The 19,703-nt window shown below is 39.7% G+C and overlaps 1 protein-coding gene across 1 annotated transcript in view; it reads right to left on the bottom strand.

Annotated features, from left to right (window-relative positions):
• LOC124555493 (protein FAM91A1) overlaps positions 1 to 19,703 on the bottom strand; it is a 169,651-nt gene that overhangs the window by 97,230 nt on the left and 52,718 nt on the right. Inside the window, exon 3 of the mRNA XM_047129418.1 lies at positions 14,767 to 14,948. Coding sequence (XP_046985374.1) covers positions 14,767 to 14,948 — 182 coding nt within the window. The remainder of the gene's footprint in view (positions 1 to 14,766; positions 14,949 to 19,703) is intronic.

Genomic DNA, 19,703 nt, shown 5'->3' with positions numbered 1-19,703 from the left:
ATTTGGCACCAAACAGAGAAAACATGAACTTCAGGTGCAATGGGTGCTGTGGACTTCTTTGCTGATGAACTACTCTTTCTAAGAATTTTCAAACAAATTTTTGTCCAGTATCTCTCTCCTTAACAACTGGATCTGCATGGGCACTCCATTACTTGGGTGGTAATTCCTAAGCTTCACTATGATAGAATCTAAAACCTTCATTGATAAAATATGTACTTCAAGATATCAACAAATGACTTGAAGTTTGACATGCTCTCCACGACAAGCTGCTTCAACTAAATGCAGTGTACTGATGCCTATATACCGTGAGATTACCAACAAAGCTTCACACGGGTTAAATACGCAGCTAATTTCATGTGAAATGTTCACTGGCCTACAGGAACTAGAGTACTTGAGCAACTAAAACAGCATGTACAGATTGTGCTGAACTGTAACAAAAACATTTCAGCAACTATAATTCTCATATACACATGGAGGCTAATACTATTAGCTACCAATGTTGTCCGAACTTGTGGCATGTTGAATTTCTCTCGATTATTCCCCCCACACGTTCACAGTAATACCACCTATGATGTAACTGTAAGAACCCAGCATTTGTATACTAAAAATAGTGAGAAAAATGCTACATGACAAGCAATAAAACTTATCAACACAGTTTTTGGAATATTTGTGTTTGGCTATCTCTGTACGCATTACATATAAACACTAGTGAACAGATTGTGATGAAGTTTTAAATACTGCATTCACTAAATCTTCATGTAACGCACAGGCTTTGTTTCATTGTGAACAGTCGATTTGAAGAAAAGTTACACTTGCCTAGAGATACAATTACTTGGCATCTACATAGATGGAGTCACATGGTTGTTTCCAACATGCTAGTGACACACACACACACACACACACACACACACACACACACACACACACACATTACAGCCAATGCTCATTCACTATATGTCAACATATGGCTCTGTATTTGGTTTTAATATGCAAAGTAAATATGTTAACTAAAATTTATAATGCACTTCCATTAACAATGCATTTATTCCACTTTGACATTCTTATACAATTTCTAAGTGCTTTACCATACTGATACGATATAGACAATATCATTAAGAGGATAGATTGCCATTCACCATATAGCGGAAATGCTGAGTTGCAGACAGGCACAACAAAGAGACTACTAAACCAGTAAGCTGTCAGACAGAAGGGCTTCTTCTGGGGGGAAAAACACACACACACACACACACACACACACACACACACACACACACACACACACAGCTCTTACACACACACATGACTACTGTCTCTGGCTGCCGAGGTTGTCCATTTCAGGAGGAGGTCATCTGGCCAACAGCTTAAGTGTTTAGTAGTCTTTTTGTAGAGCCTATCTGCGACTCAACATCTCCACTACACGGTGAGTAGCAACCTATCCTTTTCATGATTCCTTCCTAGATTTTCCATTGTTTGATAATATTTTGAGTGATTTTTGTAACTTGAATACTTAACGGGTAGAAGGGATGGTTATTAAAGTAAGTAAGCAGCTTGAATTACAAATAGAGATTTGCAAAGTTTGATTTCATGGTTTTGAGATTTTCATTGAGAAACATTAGTTATACCTAATTACAGTATACAGTTACTGAAACACAAATTTTCAGAAATTTTGACATGCCTGCTAACACTGAGATTATTTTAATTTAGTTTTTTTTTTTTCTAGCAAAGCTTTTCTCAGTTCTTGAGAAAATAGCTTAAGAAATTAACAGATTGAAGGAGAGTGAATACTCAGAACTGGAAGAATACTATGAACCACATCTTAATCCTCAACAAGTTTATACTGCATCCTCTGGGTCACTTTGGAGTAGAGAAAACATAAATTTTTTAACGTGGTGAAGAAAGTTAAGTGCATTTAATCCCTGATCACAACCATCATGCTCATTTTCATGAAGTAACACAACATTTACTTGCTATCATGCAGTGCAAAGATATAAAGCCGTTATAGCATACAAGAGATCTTCAGTTTGTTTGTGAGAACTAGTAAGGACATATACAAAGAAGAAGTAAAATTAATCAGCAGGATCATTTGTGTGAAATATTCCATACACTATTATTATTGGCTTTCATATCATTTTTGTCTACTTGGCTACTGTTAGAGCTTCAAAAAAAACAAAATGATTGATAATGCATACACTTCAAGATGACATTTCTTCTGTGTACAGTGCCAACACACAAATAACAGATAGTGTCACACCCATTTTTTTTTTTACCATCACCACCATTATGGGTTATGCAGTCATCAACCCAAAGGTCTGCTTGAACACCACAGTGCTTTGCTAGGCACGGTACTTTGAACCAACTTACCCAGCCTGTTATAGGGGAGAATTACAGTTTAACATGGACTCAAAACGATGATACAATTAATTACTTTTCACATTAATAAACATTGTCAGAGGTGAAAGAAGTGATAAATGACCAAATAAAAATCCTTAGACTGACCAGGCTCAAACCCTTAGCTCTTTGGATCTGTGATCTAGCACTTGCACAGAGCCACAAAACCACTACACATTGACAACTATTATTATTATTATTATTATTATTATTATCACTTCTTTAAGTCATCAATTTGTTGACTACTTTTATGTTGTCCACCATCTCTGTCTATCTTGTTCTAAACTTATCTCCTCAAAACTATTACACTCAGTATCCACCACAATCTGTTTTATGTATTCCAGTCTTCGTCGGTCCTTACAGTTTTTACCCTATAACACTCCTTCCACAGCAATTTAACTATTTCTGCATGTTCTAACAGATATCACACCAACTTATCCCTTCTTTGATGACCTACTCTCACCTCAAGGATAGTATTACCACCAAAGAATAACCAAACTGCAACCATTAACACACATCTACTGTAGCATGTTGAGTATAAATGTAAATAAGGGTTGATTAACTGGACTGTGCAGAAATACGATGATACCAATTACCTAGTTCAAGTTTTAAACACATTAACTAATCAAGGGCTTCTATGTCATCAACTAAACTTTAAAGTCAATCTGACAATTACACAGGTCATGATGAAAAACATGTTTTTATGAAAATGTTTTAGTCCTGTGGTTTTTTTCTATGCTGAAACCTAATATGATAACAAAGAGCCTGTATTACCCATCATATTTACAATGAACACCAATTTTTTAAAAAAAAATCACTTTATACATAAATTAATTACATACATTTCATACGTCTGAAATTAACTGACCTGTACAAAAATCTTCGGAGCCTTGATAGAAGACATTTTGCACAAGAAATTCATGGATATGAAAGATACTACTGTCTCTACACATTACATCAGGCCTGATGAAACAGTTTGTGAAAACGTTAACCAAGGAAAGAGAAGTTTTCTCAATCACCAGAAGCAAAATTAAAAGGAGGAATGTTTGTTGGACCCGAAATTTGAAAAATGAAACAAAAATGGCTGTTACAGAAAGAGGGGATGGGGTATCATTCAAGGAGGTTACTACCAAGTTCCTACACAATTAAGAAGATTAACATTGTATTTACATTGCACTGAACATGCTGGAGAAGTCCAAGATTCACATTTTGAAAAGTCACCTTGATTTTTCCTCTGAAAATTTTGTTGGCTGTTTGATTGGGGGTTAGGGGAGGAGGTTAAGGGACCAAACAATGAGGTCATCAGTTCCTCAATCTAAGAGCAGTACATATGGAAGCAGAAATGCCCACTGACAATGTTTTCTGGTCTAGTCAGAACATTCATAACAGTAAAAGCTAGCTAAAAATAAACTGGACACCTTTTGTACAGTCAATATAACACAAGCAAGTTGAAGGAGATGGGGAAGTCAGCAGATGAGTGTCCCTGGGGCTCTGCATGTAACAGGTAATATCCCACACCTGATCTTTTACAGTCAAGAATGTCCACCATCCAGTAAAGTGTGATTCCCACAATAGAACATTGTGGTGCAGCAGAAAGGAGGTAAACTGAATCTAAATGTGACTAAAAAAGTAAAAGGGAGATGAAAGGAGCCCAGTCAAGGAGGTAGGGCTTGGGATCCCCATACCTAGCATACTGTGGGAGACACCCCTCTCCAATCACCCCGCCCCTGATCCGAAGGTAGATTAAAACCTTATAACTGAGAATAAAAACTACTTTCCCAGAGAAAACTGACACCCGTTCAACCATTTCTGAATTGTCTGCCAATATGAGAGGCAATAAGTCCATAGTTAGCACAGAGGGCCACAAGGTGGGAGCATTCCACCAAGATATGAGCTTGTCTTTCAGGCTACACAGCCACAATTTAAGGGGGACACCCAATATGACCGATGCAAAGGCGACATAGGACTGTGGATTCCTTTTGGGAGAAGCTAAAGGAAGAGCACCATGCTGCAGCAGTCTCCTAAATTGTGTGAAGTTTATTAGATGGGGCAGTAGACAGCCAAATGATCTCATTTCATTCCAAAGCAAGCGGAGATCTCATATGCACCTGCAAATCAACACCAGGGGTTGGCAAAGCAAATGGCAAGTGAGTTAGTGTTCCTCTAGTCAAATGGTTGGCCAGTTCATTCCCCGGGACACCTATACAACTTTGGATGCAGAGAAAGACAACTGAGCAGGCAGCACAATGAAGGTCAGCAAGAAGGCCATGAATAGCAGAGACCAAAGGGCAGCAAGAATAGCATCAGTCAATAGCCTGGAGTCTGCTCAATGAGTCAGTACATATTAAAAAGTGGTCAAGGGAGGTCCGTTTAATAAAATGTGATGACACAAAGTGGTGTCATTAACATTATGCAGGTTAAAAGAACTGCAACAAATGTTGGCATTTAGAAAGAGCCTGTTGGGTTACTCAAAAATGGCTCTGAGCACTATGGGACTTAACATCTGTGGTCATTAGTCCCCTAGAACTCAGAACTACTTAAACCCAACTAACCTAAGGGCATCACACACATCCATGCCCGAGGCAGGATTCGAACCTGCGACCGGAGCGGTCACGTGGTTCCAGACTGAAGCGCCTAGACCGCACGGCCACACCGGCTGGCTGTTGGGTTACTGTTTCCAGTGTAAGTACATGGTTGGTAGTGGATTGTCCTTCATGGGAATCACACTGAAACGGGGCAAAAGGCCCCAAGATTTGAAAACCCAGCATAATCTGCAGGCAACTATCTTTTACGTAGCTAACAGAGTACCCTGATTGGGCTAATCAGCTGGTAACTTTAGAGAAGTGATGGTTCTCTCCTGGCTTAAGGTTTGGGACAACTATGTTAGCGTGTCATTGCTAGGGGAAGGCACCTTGGAGCCAAAGACAGTTGAAGACCCTGAGGAGATTTTGACTTTGAGGAACATTCAAGCGTTGGATCATCTGACTGTGAACTGAATCACGGACTGTTGTCGCTTTTCCAGCAGAAAGGTAACTGGATAGTACGAGGATGCTGATGCTGTTGCAAAGTGGTTCTGCAAGAACCAATGAATCAATACACAGGCCACCCTGTAGGGCAAGACCTGGGACAGCTGTTAAGCGCTGGTGGTCCGTAAGACCAATGAGCTTGTCCCATACCTGAGATTAACAGGCATATATTCCCAGGGAGGAGACATAGTGCTCCCAGCATTCCTTCTAACTGCATATGATTAAATAGTGAGCCTTAGCATGAAGTCACTTAAATGTGATAAATGTGATTGCTTATCAGCAATACTGAATAGCTACTGCAATGCCTTTGATCCACCATGGAACCAGCTGACAATGGGCAAACGGAAAGGGGGGGGGGGGGGGAGGGGGGAGGACCTGTAGAAAGGGAATACCAAATACCAATTCCAGCGGTGTGGTGGACAATCGCGTCTGAGATGCCCTGCACAACCTTATCAATACATTTCAAGAGAGAGCTGGTGAAAGTAACAGTGGAGGCACACAAAGGCCAGCTGACTCTGTGAAGTGCCCAATGTGGTAGTCAGTCTGTCTGATTGTGGCAAGGAAACAACATCACTGGAAAGTGGTAACTGTCAAAAAGTTCACTGTGTAGTGACGAATGTAGTGAAGCCACAAAATTAGGGGAGAGACCATTGGATCAATAGCTTACAAGGTACCATGGACGGCACTGAAGAGGGTATGAGAAATATCACTGAGGAGGCACAGATCATGGTCTGTGAGAAACTGGTCGATTCAAAGGCTACTATGAGAAGATGTGATACTCCCCCGTAGGGGGATGGAGTGCTTTGAAGTCCCCAAGCACAAGAAAAGGGGGAAGGGGATGGAGTTGCTGCATAAATCTGGTCAATTCAACGTAAGTAAGTGGCCTGTCTGAAAGTATATAAACACTGTAAATGGTAATTGCTGAGTTCATTTGCACCTGCACTGCGTCCAACAAGGAATGAAGGTGAAGCTAGTCACCATCGACATCTGTAGGAACCAGAGTACAGATCCCTCCAGATGCCCTCTCGAAACCAGAATGGTTTGCAACAGAACGCACAATAACCACAGAGCATTGGAGAATGGTCACCACTGAAGTGCATTTCTTGGAGAGCAATGAAAACCACAGAAGAAGAGGATATAAGGTGCTGTAGTTCCGGCAGGTGACAGCAGCACCTATTACAATGCCACTGAATGGCCATGTGACTTGTGGTCAGGTTTGGTGAGAAGGGGCCAGGATGGCCAGTCATGCTGTAGGATCACTGCCTGCAGCCAGTGAGGACAGAACCACATCCACATACATCGACTCAGAATCCGACTGCGTGGAGGGATCTGGTATCTCCAGAGGCATCAGAAGAGCCCTGTCCCTATATTATTTCTATTGCTTCTTCTTCTTCTTTTACTTTGTAGCCTTTGGTGAGCAAAGTTCCTCAAGGGCTAACCACACTGAGCACACGGACAGATGAAGAGTGGACAGTCCTGGGACCCACAGGCCATGGGTTCTTCAGCCATTGTTTGGTGTCAGGCCTCTGGTCTGAGGTTGCCAGGGAGAGGGATTCAAGAAGGAACCCTGTCACTGGTAAACACCAAAGATTGAGACTGGCCTTCCAATCAGTTGTGGGAACTGGTTCCTAAAGAATGTACCACGTGAACCACGAGAGAGGAGGGTTGGGGATATCAGGTTTAGGGAAGTTTGAGGTAGGGGCGACAATGGTCATGATGTTAGCATAATTGATCATCATATCCACAGGAATCAGATGTTCATATTCCTTCTGTGCTTCACTATATAACAGGTGGTCAACTGATTTGTATTCCTAGATCTTCTGTTCTTTCTTGAAAACTGGACAAACTTGTGGACATGGAGTATGATGTCCTGCACCACTGACACACACAGTTCGCCACAACTACCTTCATGGAGTGATTGTCCACAGCTGCTGCATTTTGGATCCACCCTGCAGTGGGATATCATACACCCAAAGTGTGCACATCTGAAGCATCTCAGGTGGTGGTACATACAGATTCACATCACATCATACCTGTACACCATGACCTTAACCTTCTCTGCCAGGACATTTCTTTGAAAGACTAAGATAAAGGCACCTGTAGCTTTATGATTATCATTGGGCCCTTTTTGTACTCGTCTCTTAAAATGTATGTCTTGCCACTGGAAATCAGTCCAAGCTCCCCATCTGTTTTGAATGTAAGATCTCTGTGGAAGATGATTTCTTACACCTTGTTTAAAGATGTGTGGAGCAGTGGTCACACGTAAGTCACCTACACGATCACAAGCCTGAAGAGAGCTGTAGTTTGTGCAGAAAAGGAAATTTTAATTAATAATGAACCATTTTGCATTTTCCCCAGTGATTCAACTTCCCCAATTTTTCTTCAATGTTTTCAACAAAAAACAATGGTTTCATTGGAGTAAAAGTACCCCTATCAGTCCCAGTAAAGGCCATGTATTGGGGGAAGCGTTTTGCACCCCAATGTCTGACTTGACCCTCTTCCAATGGTGTAGCCAGGGAAGAAAACACCGTGGGGTCATACCACTCTGCATTAGTATAATATTTCCCATCTGAAGAGGCTACTGGGCTTGTGACCACCAGCAGAAGAAACATCATGGTACCATCCACTCTGAATGATGGCTCTCCCAATGGGCGCATTGAGCCACAGCAACAGTTATCTGGCCAATGAACTGTTGCCTGGAGTCCCTGTGCCCCAGCCACAATGGGCACACACTCCTTGGCTTGCGTGGCACCAACAGGACAATCTCTGCATGGTCAGAAGGTTACCCCCTTGCAGATACTTGATGACCCCTCCCCCATCAACAGAATGGCTACCATGTTAGGTTTTGGGCATAGTACCTTTGCAAGAAAGGAAGGGTGCAAAGAGAGAAAGGCACAAGAGGTGGAATATACACCACACTGGAAACTTTCCCGCATGATCCGCACTCCGTAAAATTTGGAAAAGGAGTAGCAAATCAAATTCAACAGGGGACCATAAAGTTAAGAATGACACATTGTAGAATGCCAGAAGGGAAGAAAATTATTGTCCAAAACTACAAACCAGGTCTGGGCACAATCAGCACCAAGATGACCACAAAATGGAAAATTAGAGAAGGAAAAAAAAAAAAAATAGATAGATAGACTTGCAGCACAGAAATGTAAGCAGCGCTGAAAGGGCTGGGGACCCGTGGTGGCCAAGCACATACTCACAAAAGTGTAATGACAGGGTGTATACGCGGACAAGGAAAAAAAATTCCCGGATTTTTCGGTTAAAAATACACTTTCTCCCGGGTGAAAACACACTTTTTCCATCTTAAGTGACAGTATATTTTCCCTCGGAACTGCAAAACTTTTCAATCCTTTGAAGGTTATGGTTTTGGACATGGGCGCAGAATTTCCCGGCTCTTTAGAAAACGAAAATAAGGGAAAGACACGTTTTGGAAATATCTTTGATGTGCAGCAACATGTACGCTGCCTACTTTCGTATTACGAAAATATACATTGGAATTCCACCAAACACCGCATGTTACTTTCCGAATCACTGAAATCGAGATTGCAATGCGCTTTTGTAAGCTCTTGTCACGTGATCTCGCCAGCCGATAACAGCGAATATTTAGAGCACAGGATGCGTAATGTAGTCAGCCAATAGCAACATCATTGTTAAGTAGCAGTAACACTCAAGTTAATGGTTTAAAATGGTTCAAATGGCTCTGAGCACTATGGGACTCAACTGCTGTGGGCATCAGTCCCCTAGAACTTGGAACTACTTAAACCTAACTAACCTAAGCACATCACACACATCCATGCCCAAGGCAGGATTCGAACCTGCGACCATAGCAGTCTCGCGGTTCCAGACTGTAGCGCCTAGAACCGCATGGCCACTCCGGCCGGCCTAGTGGTTTAAATTAATATACACAGTGTTGCTACAAGAAAAGAAAAGCTTTCACAAATAATAGTGGTCTCTAAGGTTAAAGCTGCAAGAGAAGCAAATCTTTTGCATGTAATACTGATTTTTTTGTGCGTGTTACACTTTACGATATATCAAACAAATGTGCCAGTACATTTTTTAATAATTACATAAATGTCTGATCTTCAGTGTTCGAAATTCTTCTAAATGGTTCTTCATCAAAGTGTTTATTTTTAATTGAGAGTCAAATGCTCTGTGATTTAAGAAATTCATGGTATATTCTCGCGCATAACCAACTTACGTTAAAGGATATTTACTTTGAAAGTAACGCTTTTCAAACCAGCATTCGCAATATTTTTCCGCGACCTGTTAGAAATAGGTTTGTTTCAGTAGTTGCCAGGCAGCGCCAGGTAATAGGCGACACCGCACTAGCGCAGCTACCATGACGTAGGAAGCCCGTATGTACGCACACGTAAAACATTAAAAGATCATACGTTATGTCATAAAAGAAACAAGACATCAGAGGATACTCCAAGAGCACTGAATTTCGTGAACCATAATAAAATGTGCACATTTAAACTACAACTTAAAGTACACATTCGTATGTCCAGATTCCCAATGAAGTAGACCTCGACCAGATATTAAGCTTTTCAGTGTGGTTGGGTTGTTTTGGGGAAGGAGACCAGACAGCGAGGTCATTGGTCTCATTGGATTAGGGAAGGATGGGGAAGGAAGTTGGCCATGCCCTTTCAGAGGAACCATCCCGGCATTTGCCTGGAGTGATTTAGGGATATCACGGAAAACCTAAATCAGGATGGCCGGACGCGGGATTGAGCTGTTGTCCTCCCGAATACGAGTCCAGTGTTTTCAGTGTGGTTTTCAGGGTGTAAATTTTCTTGGAGCACCAGTACTGTATTACATAGTGTTTGGTTCTTTATTATGGCATAATGCCATACATGCTAGAAGATGAAAACGTGCACTTGAAATGCAGCGAACAGTTGAAACTAGCTAAGTACTGTGGAATTAAAAATTTCGTTTCAAATACATTGACTGCCTCTGTGGAAAAGGTTAATAAAAGCCAAACTTCTTTAGCAAACAGACAAAAATAACTTCATTGTTCTGCAAGGCGATTAACGCTTGACTGACATAAAGGTGTAAATAAAATAAAATCTGAAACTAACAACGTATTTTAGCCTTCCGTAATTATGTGAATGTATTTTAATTCACTTGATACCTCCCGGCCACAGATATCCGTTTTGTTTTCATTTGACGTGAGAGTAAACGAAGGGGAAACAGCAAAATCACTAAACGTAAACACGGGTCATGTGGAGACTACCCACTATAACTCAGGCTGCTCTGCGTATCAGCCCCAGATCTATGATATTTGCAAACCGGGTCAATATTTAAAAAAATTGAATTTTCAAAAATATGTGCATCTTGTACGGCACATCATTCTGAAAAGTTTGAAACATATAACATATGTGATCGAGAAAATGTAAGACATGTTATTTGGTCTTAAGTGTGCCAAAGTGCAGTGCCATGCCTCTTCATACAGCATGTTCTATCGCACGTCACTGTGTTTCGCTCTGTGGAATTGAAATGTGTATATTTTGTAATCGATGCCATCAAACTATATTCAGGACAGTGGAAAATGAAATGTCCTGTGGTGCCTCTCCTGCTCCCAGTCGGCCGGTTTGACAGCCTGCCCCTCTTTTTTATTTAAAAAAAAAAAAAACCTCACCATTAATAGCGGATGGGATTATTTGTAATCGGGCGAACAAGAACTCTTCAGAAACTTACACTCTTCATTGTCTATTAGCTAATAACTTGATGTTTTATGTGACATAAAAGTAAATATAGGATACATAAAACCAATATAGACCAGAGACAAGCAAGAAAGTACACCTTTCTTCAATCCTTACCTCCTAGCATTTTTTTCTCTCTAATCTTGCTACAGCTTTACATGACGTGCTTGCCTTCCTGCGCAAGAATCTATTACCTCACTAAAGTTCGTCAAACGTTTTGCTACATGAAAAATCGAAATTTCATTATCTAATACTGAAAAAGGTGTTAATACAAATAATACCCAAGACTGGTGCGGTTTCTCGATCTGATTACATATATTTTGTCACTGTATGCTAGATAAAACAAAATAGGCCTTTCTAATATTGCAGCAATTTTGTAACACACACCAAATAAGCGAGAATATCTAGGCACAAATGGTCATTTTTATAACACGACAGAATATAATTCACGAAGTACCAATATCAAATGCCTATTAGGCCTACTGCAAGCAAAGAGATTTATGTTAGGAAATAGTTTCACATTTCATTCATACGCACCAGTTTCTCAAGCATGAGATCGAAAAGTAGTATTACGAAATTTTTATATAAATTTAGAATCATCTAATTCTTCCATAATTTGTGTGATGTCCCCATTTCTTCTGCTTCCTCGTTCTAACAATCTTGTCATCACCAATTCTATGGCTATTCCTGCCATTGTCAAAATTTGTTCGCTGATTAACTTCACTAACCCTGCCAGAATCACTGGTTTAGTTACCCCACGATTGTTCTGCGGTTAGGCATTGTTAGATATTCGTACAAAATGTTTTCTGCGTTACTTCCAAAATAGAACTTAAGCTGCTAGCCGGGGACTGTACAACTGGTCCTTACTAGTGTAGCGATCTGGCCCAAAATTTTCTGTCAAAATTTCATTTTCTTGGATAAAACAAGAAGATAATACATAATCTTTCTCACTTGTTATTCCTGTAGTCATTTGTTTCCATTCTGGTAGACTGAATCTATGGATTTCGCTAGTAATTATAACAATGCTGATCATTTGAAAACCCAATCAACCACATAATACGACAGCAATTGGCATTCATTCGTTCGGCTTTACTCCGCTCAGCTCATATGGCCCCATCCCCTTTTGTCTGCGGAAAGTTTATTTCTAGATGCGACACGGCTTCTCCTGACAGAGACATCATATACACTATGCACGCCCTCAAAAATCAACTTATGATTCATTCAGAAATGAACTTAAAATGTGTTCAAAAATCTTCAAAAACCAACAGGGATGCGTTTCAAAATCATATAAATGATCGATAGATCAACGTGCGCTGGATGCTAGGTGCTTTATGAAACAAGTTTTCTTTCCTCGAGAATGTGAATTTGGCGCCCCCTTTTCTCGGTAGCATCTAGCTGCTTGCTGCAACTGCTTGCACAGCCAACAGCCACATTCCTGTAGCCAGAAGCGGCAGAATCTACTACTCAAACACGACTCAACAGCGCGTGCGCATGAGCCCGCTCATAACTGCTAACACAAACCAAATGTAAACGGTTGTGACTTCACGCTCATCGGAGGGAATTTGTTGTTATGAAGTATTGCATAGTCTTCCCAAAGCCTTTGACACATTTGCTGTTGGCAGACACTTGCATGACGACTATGTGCCATTGTTGTATATGGCGCATTTCCTTTACAATTTAAGTTATTTTCCTTTTTTTCTCTCGTTTATGTGTTATTGTTGAAGTATTATTCTGCAGTAGTGGGATACAGTAATATCCTTTGTTAGAATAACGGTTCTTACTAGTCAAAATTATGAAAATTTAATTGAAAACTAAAACAATGAAAAATTCCCCGAATTCCACAAAATTCCCGAGTTTTTCCCGGTTTTCTCCCGGACGAAAAAATTCCTGGATTTTTCCCGGCTCTCCCGGTTGTCCTGGGTCATATACACCCTGAATGAGCCACCTAGGAGTGAGGATGAGGGGCTGAGGTGGGGAAGGGGTATTTGGGTGTTATGAGTGAGGAAACAAATTAGCATTTCATCAAGATGTGAAAATGATGGAAATTCTGCTTCTGTTTCAGATATGGTAGAATATCAATATGAGGGAAGACTACAGCTGGTAAGTTCACTGAGATTTGAAAAGTGAAAATCATGAGAGAAAAACTATAGTACATGCTTTAATGAGAATAGAGAAAGAAAATATAAGGAAACTGATGCATACCTATGTTCAAGTTTGAAAAAAATTAAATTACTTTTCAGTCACTAATTCCTAGTTTATAATGAAGTCACATTGTGATAAAACTGTATGTGAGGGGGAAAAGCAGAGGTCAGATATGAATTAAGTGTCGAGCATCTAGAAAGCAGTGCAATGACAATTAACAAAGTGGAGGGGCAGATGCTGTGTGGTACGAGTGTAGCCCACCCCATTAACTACGGTTCAACATGGCTCTCTTCCTTGTTGTTGATGCAAGCAGTCTATACAATCACGTTCCTGAAGACATCAGCTGAAACTATGTTTACATGGCAATAATGTTTATCATCCCATTTTTGTTTTCTCCTTCACAGTATGTTCATCTGTACATTAAATATGTAAATTCTCAATTCCATGCAGCCATTAGCACAATTAATGTAACACTAAAAATTACTGGAATATTTATTAGACATGTAATTTTTGCACACATGGCTTGCAGATGAGCAGTAATTTCAGAAAAATCCCAAATTTGCACACTAACTACAAGACAAACAGAAAAGTTAATTCCGGTAATCTTAATATATGAGAGTTGCCCAGAAAGTAATGCACCACATTTTTTCCCAGCTGAAAACAGTGCTACTAATACAAAACATTACGTATGTATTATTTGAATTCTCCTGAGTGAACGCGCCAAGTTTCCGTCACTTCCGATAGATAGCGTAGCTGCAGGACAGTTTCAAAATGGTGTCTGTAGGTGATGTACATTACAAGCAACCTGACATCATCAAATTTCTCACTGCAGAGAAAGAAACAGTGGAGAACATTCACAAAATCTCGTGCAAAGTCTGCGGAGCATCTGCTGTCGACATAAGTACAGTTAGTTGCTGTGCACGGAGGGTGAGGTCATCAGAAGGTGGTTTGGCACAGCTCCACTATTTGCAGCAGTGGTGGAGACATCCACGGCTGTCAAACCTGACATTTTGCAGTGAGCTGATGTCATTCATGAGGACAGATGCATTACAACTCAGCAGTTGGCTGCATCTGTCAATCAGCAAAGGAATTTCTCGCAGTGAGGCACTGGCTCTGCCACAAGGACAAGGATTTGTACTGACAGGGCATACACACGTTGGAGGAAGGCTATACAACGGGATGGAGATTAAATGGAAAAATTGGGTGTGTAGATAAAACACGATTCTTTCATGTGTATAATTCTCATTATGTTCAATAAAGAATTGTTGAAGAAAAAAATGCGGTGCATTAGTTTCTGGGCAACCCTTGTATATTAAGATTACCAGAATTAACTTTTCTATTAGTCTTGTAGTTAGTGTGTATATTTGGGATGTTCTGAAATTATTGTTCATCTACAAACCACATGTACAGGAAATGTTTATAGAAAAAAGGTTTTACAGATTCATGATAATTACACGTAAACAGCATGGTCACAGTTAACATTTGAAGGATATTCTGACCTTTATATCATCCTCAATTACCAAACCAACTTCAACATTCCACCATGGCTTAACCATAATTTTTGCCGGTTTTGCTGGCAAAAGATCCCTAATTGTCTTCTTTCTAAAGAGCCTCGGCCGAGTACGATACTGGTTCATTAGTTCTATATACTCATTTCTGCCAATTCCTAATAATCTGAGACCTGAAACAAAAGAAAACCTCATTTAGATAACAGAGCAGAATCAGTATAACAACAGTAAACTCATACCTATATGTAGGATGCCCAGGAACTTGTGAATTGTGCACCAATTTTTGCTCAATCGGGTCACCCACACTGAAGCTGTCATGGTCATCATCTGGTGTCTCTGCAATTAGCAGTCACAAAGTAATAGACTACTGTGTTATTATAGAGAAAATATATTACAAAAGCAGAGGATATTTTGAAACAGATCACAGACTGGGTGCATTCTTGGACAGACTAATGCACCTGATAAATCCAAAACACAAAGACTGGTTATGATATTTAAAAATATGCATTTGACTGTAGAGTTCAGACCCTGCATAAGTCTTCTTTGAAGATGATGCTGAAAATGCAGTACCTGTGAATCGAGACCATCACTGATTGTGTTCAGAAACTTCGATTTAAATAGAGTGACACAATATGTCACATGCACCAAGGAGAGGAAAAAACCACTCTCACATGAACAATTTTTTCAGGCTTTTTGGTATCCCATATTCTTCCATGCTAGAGGCAGAGATTCCAAGTGTCATTCTGAAACCGAGCTGCAGGAATATATCGCCAAAAGAAGAAAATAATGTCAACAGAATCAAGGAAGCTATTTTAGTTCTTTTTAAAACTAATAAGAAATAAAACTACAAAATATATTTAAACTCACAGCAAAAAGAAAAAGAGAGAGAGAGAGAGAGAGAGAGAGAGAGAGAGAGAGAGAAGAAAAATCTGTTACTTCCACAAACCAAATGCTGCAAAACATGCAGTAAACTGGTAACAACAGTACATCTGAGGTGTGAAGACAAACTGAATTTTTTTCGTCTGATGTGTACATACACACTGATCACTTTTTGTGAAAGGAGCGATTAATGGAGAGTTGATAACCTAGAAATATAATGTAGGTACAAATTTGCCCAACAGAAATCCACAACAGAGCACAGATGTACTAAAATAAAGTCAGTTTACATTGAGTGGTGTGTGACTTTTATATTTTGAATCTATATTCCAAAATAAGCCACAAAAGTTTACAAAATGGTGTAGCAGGAATATGTTTAAAATTTTCTTTCATAACAAACACCATTTCATTGGTTCAAAATTTAATGTTGACTGTGTTGGTTAGAGAGGATGTAATACTGTTTTCCCTTTTCAAGAGGTGGATGATTTGTCAGTATCTAGTAATTAGCCCCTCCTCTCTCCACCACACACAATAGTTATCGCAGAATTATATTACACATTAGTTTCGATGAAAGTATAGAACACATCTGATAAAATTTCCCTGATCTGCAACCATCTGATTGATATCTGAACCACAATCTCTCAGAATTATATGTAGCATATCTACCAGCATTGGCGAATACAGCTTACTGTGAGCATACAACTTTACCAGTTTCAAAGAGACAATATCAATCTAAACACACAACTAACTTATTTTGTAAGTGCAGAATTAAACCCTGCTCTCTTAAGAAATGTAACAATGACTAAGTAGTTATGCATAATCAAATAAAACTCTCATCATTTCTAAGTCAGATTACAAATATCTTATCTGACATAGCACAAGCTGTACAAAATAATGAAATATGTGTTTACATTGAAAAATATAGCATGGGATGGTTATAATATACTCATATGGATTATATCAATACTCACAATAAAAGTGAAGTGAAGAAAAGTAATTCTTGAACACATCTACGTACAATTAAAGGCACTTTCAAACTCACTCCCCCCCCCCCCCCCAACTCTCTCTCTCTCTCTCTCTCTCTCTCTCTCTCTCTTTCTCTCTCTGTGTGTGTGTGTGTGTGTGTGTGTGTGTGTGTGCGCGCGCGTATGTTTAAAATATTTCATTACAAAGTCAGTGCTACATTATTTGAAATAAGTGTTGTACATCACCATACATTAACTTTGCTTTGTACATACAAGCCAGTTATGTGCTCTTAATGTAATGTGTCTATAATATGTAATTTCACATTTCTTTTTTCTCTTCTACCATGCTTTAGGCCTTGCTTGAAATTTTGCATCTGCATTTGGTCCTTCCATTTTTTTGCTGATCTGCCAGTGCATCTTTTAACTTGCAGAATATCTTATGAAAAATTTAGTGGTTATCTGGACTCCTCCATTCACAAAGATGGAATATCAACTTTTGCCTATTTTCTTCCACCTTATTAATTATGTCTCAAACTTTATGTATCCTGCTATGTTCCTGAACAATTTCATTTCATTGGCCTGTAATATAATTTTATCTTTTTTTCAGAACCCAAGATTCACTCTCATACAGCAATGTTGGTACTGACATAACTTCAAGACTGCATTGCCTCTAATGACCTCAAAAATGTGAAAACTAATAGCAACAAAATGAAATTGCATTAATAAATGCACTGCAAAACTAGCCGATTGCTGTTTATTCACTCATCATTGTAGCTACTCCACTCCTGGAATTTAAGTAACATCTGTATCACAGGGATTAAAATTCAAATACATAGTTCAAGAAACAAGAGAGTAGAGAAGCGCAAGAGAGAAAGGGGGAGGGGGGAGGGGGGGGAGGGGGGGGAGGGGGAGAGGGGGGGGAGGGAGGGAGGGGGGGAGAGAGAGAGAGAGAGAGAGAGAGAGAGAGAGAGAGAGAGAGAGAGAGAGTACTGAATCACAACTGAAGTAAGTTTTGGATCTGTGTTGCATTTTACCAAGGGCCTTGAAGCTAGAGTTATTACTGTCTAAACATCCGTAACACAAGAGCATAACAGTAAAAATATTCAGACAAAACACACTTTCATTTTATCACATTAACATATATCGCATATGGACTGCTGAAGACTGCAATGAATCAGAACACTTTGCAACATGGAATCTTAAGAAAGACACATATACGTCTTATACATTACCATAATAAAAATAAATAGCTGTATATTGCTGAAAAGTTTTGAGAAGAAGCATATTAGTATACAGCACAATAAAAAGTAATGAATGATGAATGCATTCTGAATGCGAGTGCTGTAGCGGCTGTAACTTTATTGCCCAACTGTACAGCTGTGTCAAAATGCTAATGTAGTGCAGTTGTGAGTAAAACAGACAAAATGGTTAGCAGTTAACAACTCACCAAAAAAATTTGGCAATGTGCAACTGGAAGATTCTAAGCAGGGAAAAAAATGAGGAAAATCGTGAAAGGCAACTAAATCTTCATCCCTTAGCAATCTGCAAATTGTGTAAAAAATTCCATTGAATGTATAATGCCTTGCCAAGTCATGATAGGGCCAATAGTATTATCACTCAAACAGGTAGACAACATTAAATCAAATGCATGCACACTGTGGGTACCACCAGCTGACCTGTATCTGCATGTATGGTTTGCAGATGCCTTTGTATAGTTTGGATGAATTTAGATTTGATTGTTTCGAGGTGCTCAATAATGATCTTCAGCACCCTTGCCTAAAATAATCAGACACAATATTGTTAACAACCCTGAAACATAATTAAAAATTTAGTAAAAATCATATACAAAAGTCTCTCTCTCTCTCTCTCTCTCTCTCTCTCTCTCTCTCTCTCACACACACACACACACACACACACACACACACACACACACACACACACACACACACAATTAGATCAGTTTATTTATCAAAAAAAAAAAAAAAAAAAAAAAAATAATACAAGTAGTGGTGGTGGTGGTGGTGGTGGTGGTGGTAGCAGTGGCAATTGTTGTTGTATTTTGGTTAAGGGACAAAATTATGGGGTTATCAGTTCCTCATACTCACGAAACAAGCCCTAAAATGGTACTGTCATAAACTACTGGCAAAGACCGTCTAGTCGAGGTATTTGGAGCAATAGAGATGCTTAGAGTAGTTTCACAAGAGATAAAGTGAACATAGGGTCAGGTTGTCTTATAGGCTGGGGATTAGATGGGGGAACCTGGATCGCATTTGCAGCAAGATATGCACCATCCGAACACCCCCCCCCCCCTCCCCCCCAAATGCAATGCCAGACCCACAGCTGACTTGACGCAGCATTGGAACAGTGTTGTTCATTACTGGCTGTTCAAACTGCAAGACTAGGAAGGATGATAAGTGCAAAATTTCACTTATTGCAAGTATACATTATATTAGGAATAATAAATGATTAAATTTCTCAGTGATTTAAGGATGTACAGAATGTAAATTTTAGTACACACAGCTGTCATCTCCGACAGCTACAATGGCTCTAACCCTTTGGGCATCAAATCGAGCTGGGCTTGTATGATGAATATGTGTATGTTGTTCCATGTGGTTCCAGCTCTTAAGTCAGAATTCATTAATCATAGCAACTGATGAATAGTGGGGTGCTAGTCTCTCAGTACCCCGAACTCCATGTTTTCAATGGGTTAGAGTCCTGCACTATGTTGAGGGTCAGGGGTCAGAACAGCTGGGGAAGGAGAAGGATCTGATAGCTGGGATGGTTAGAAAATTAGTGGACGGGCTAGGCATAGCTGAGTAGTAGTTGGTGACATCAAAACTGCAAGGATGAGATTCCAGACACCATCAGAAGACTGTCTATTGGGCTTTTCTGGAAACTTGCAGCGTCAATGTTTATCCTATAATGGTGAACAGGGTCTAGTAATTGCAATGCTGATGAAGCTGCTGAATGTACACCTGGCATCCACATCCCAACTGTAACAAAACTAGAGCTCTACAGAAGCGTAATAGTATGATATTATCCACATCACAAGGGGTATGACTGAAAAATCTGAGTGCATTCTGTTTC

Source organism: Schistocerca americana, chromosome X (assembly GCF_021461395.2).
Source record: "Schistocerca americana isolate TAMUIC-IGC-003095 chromosome X, iqSchAmer2.1, whole genome shotgun sequence".
Taxonomy (NCBI): domain Eukaryota; kingdom Metazoa; phylum Arthropoda; class Insecta; order Orthoptera; family Acrididae; genus Schistocerca; species Schistocerca americana.
This window is presented reverse-complemented; position numbering and strand designations above follow the sequence as displayed.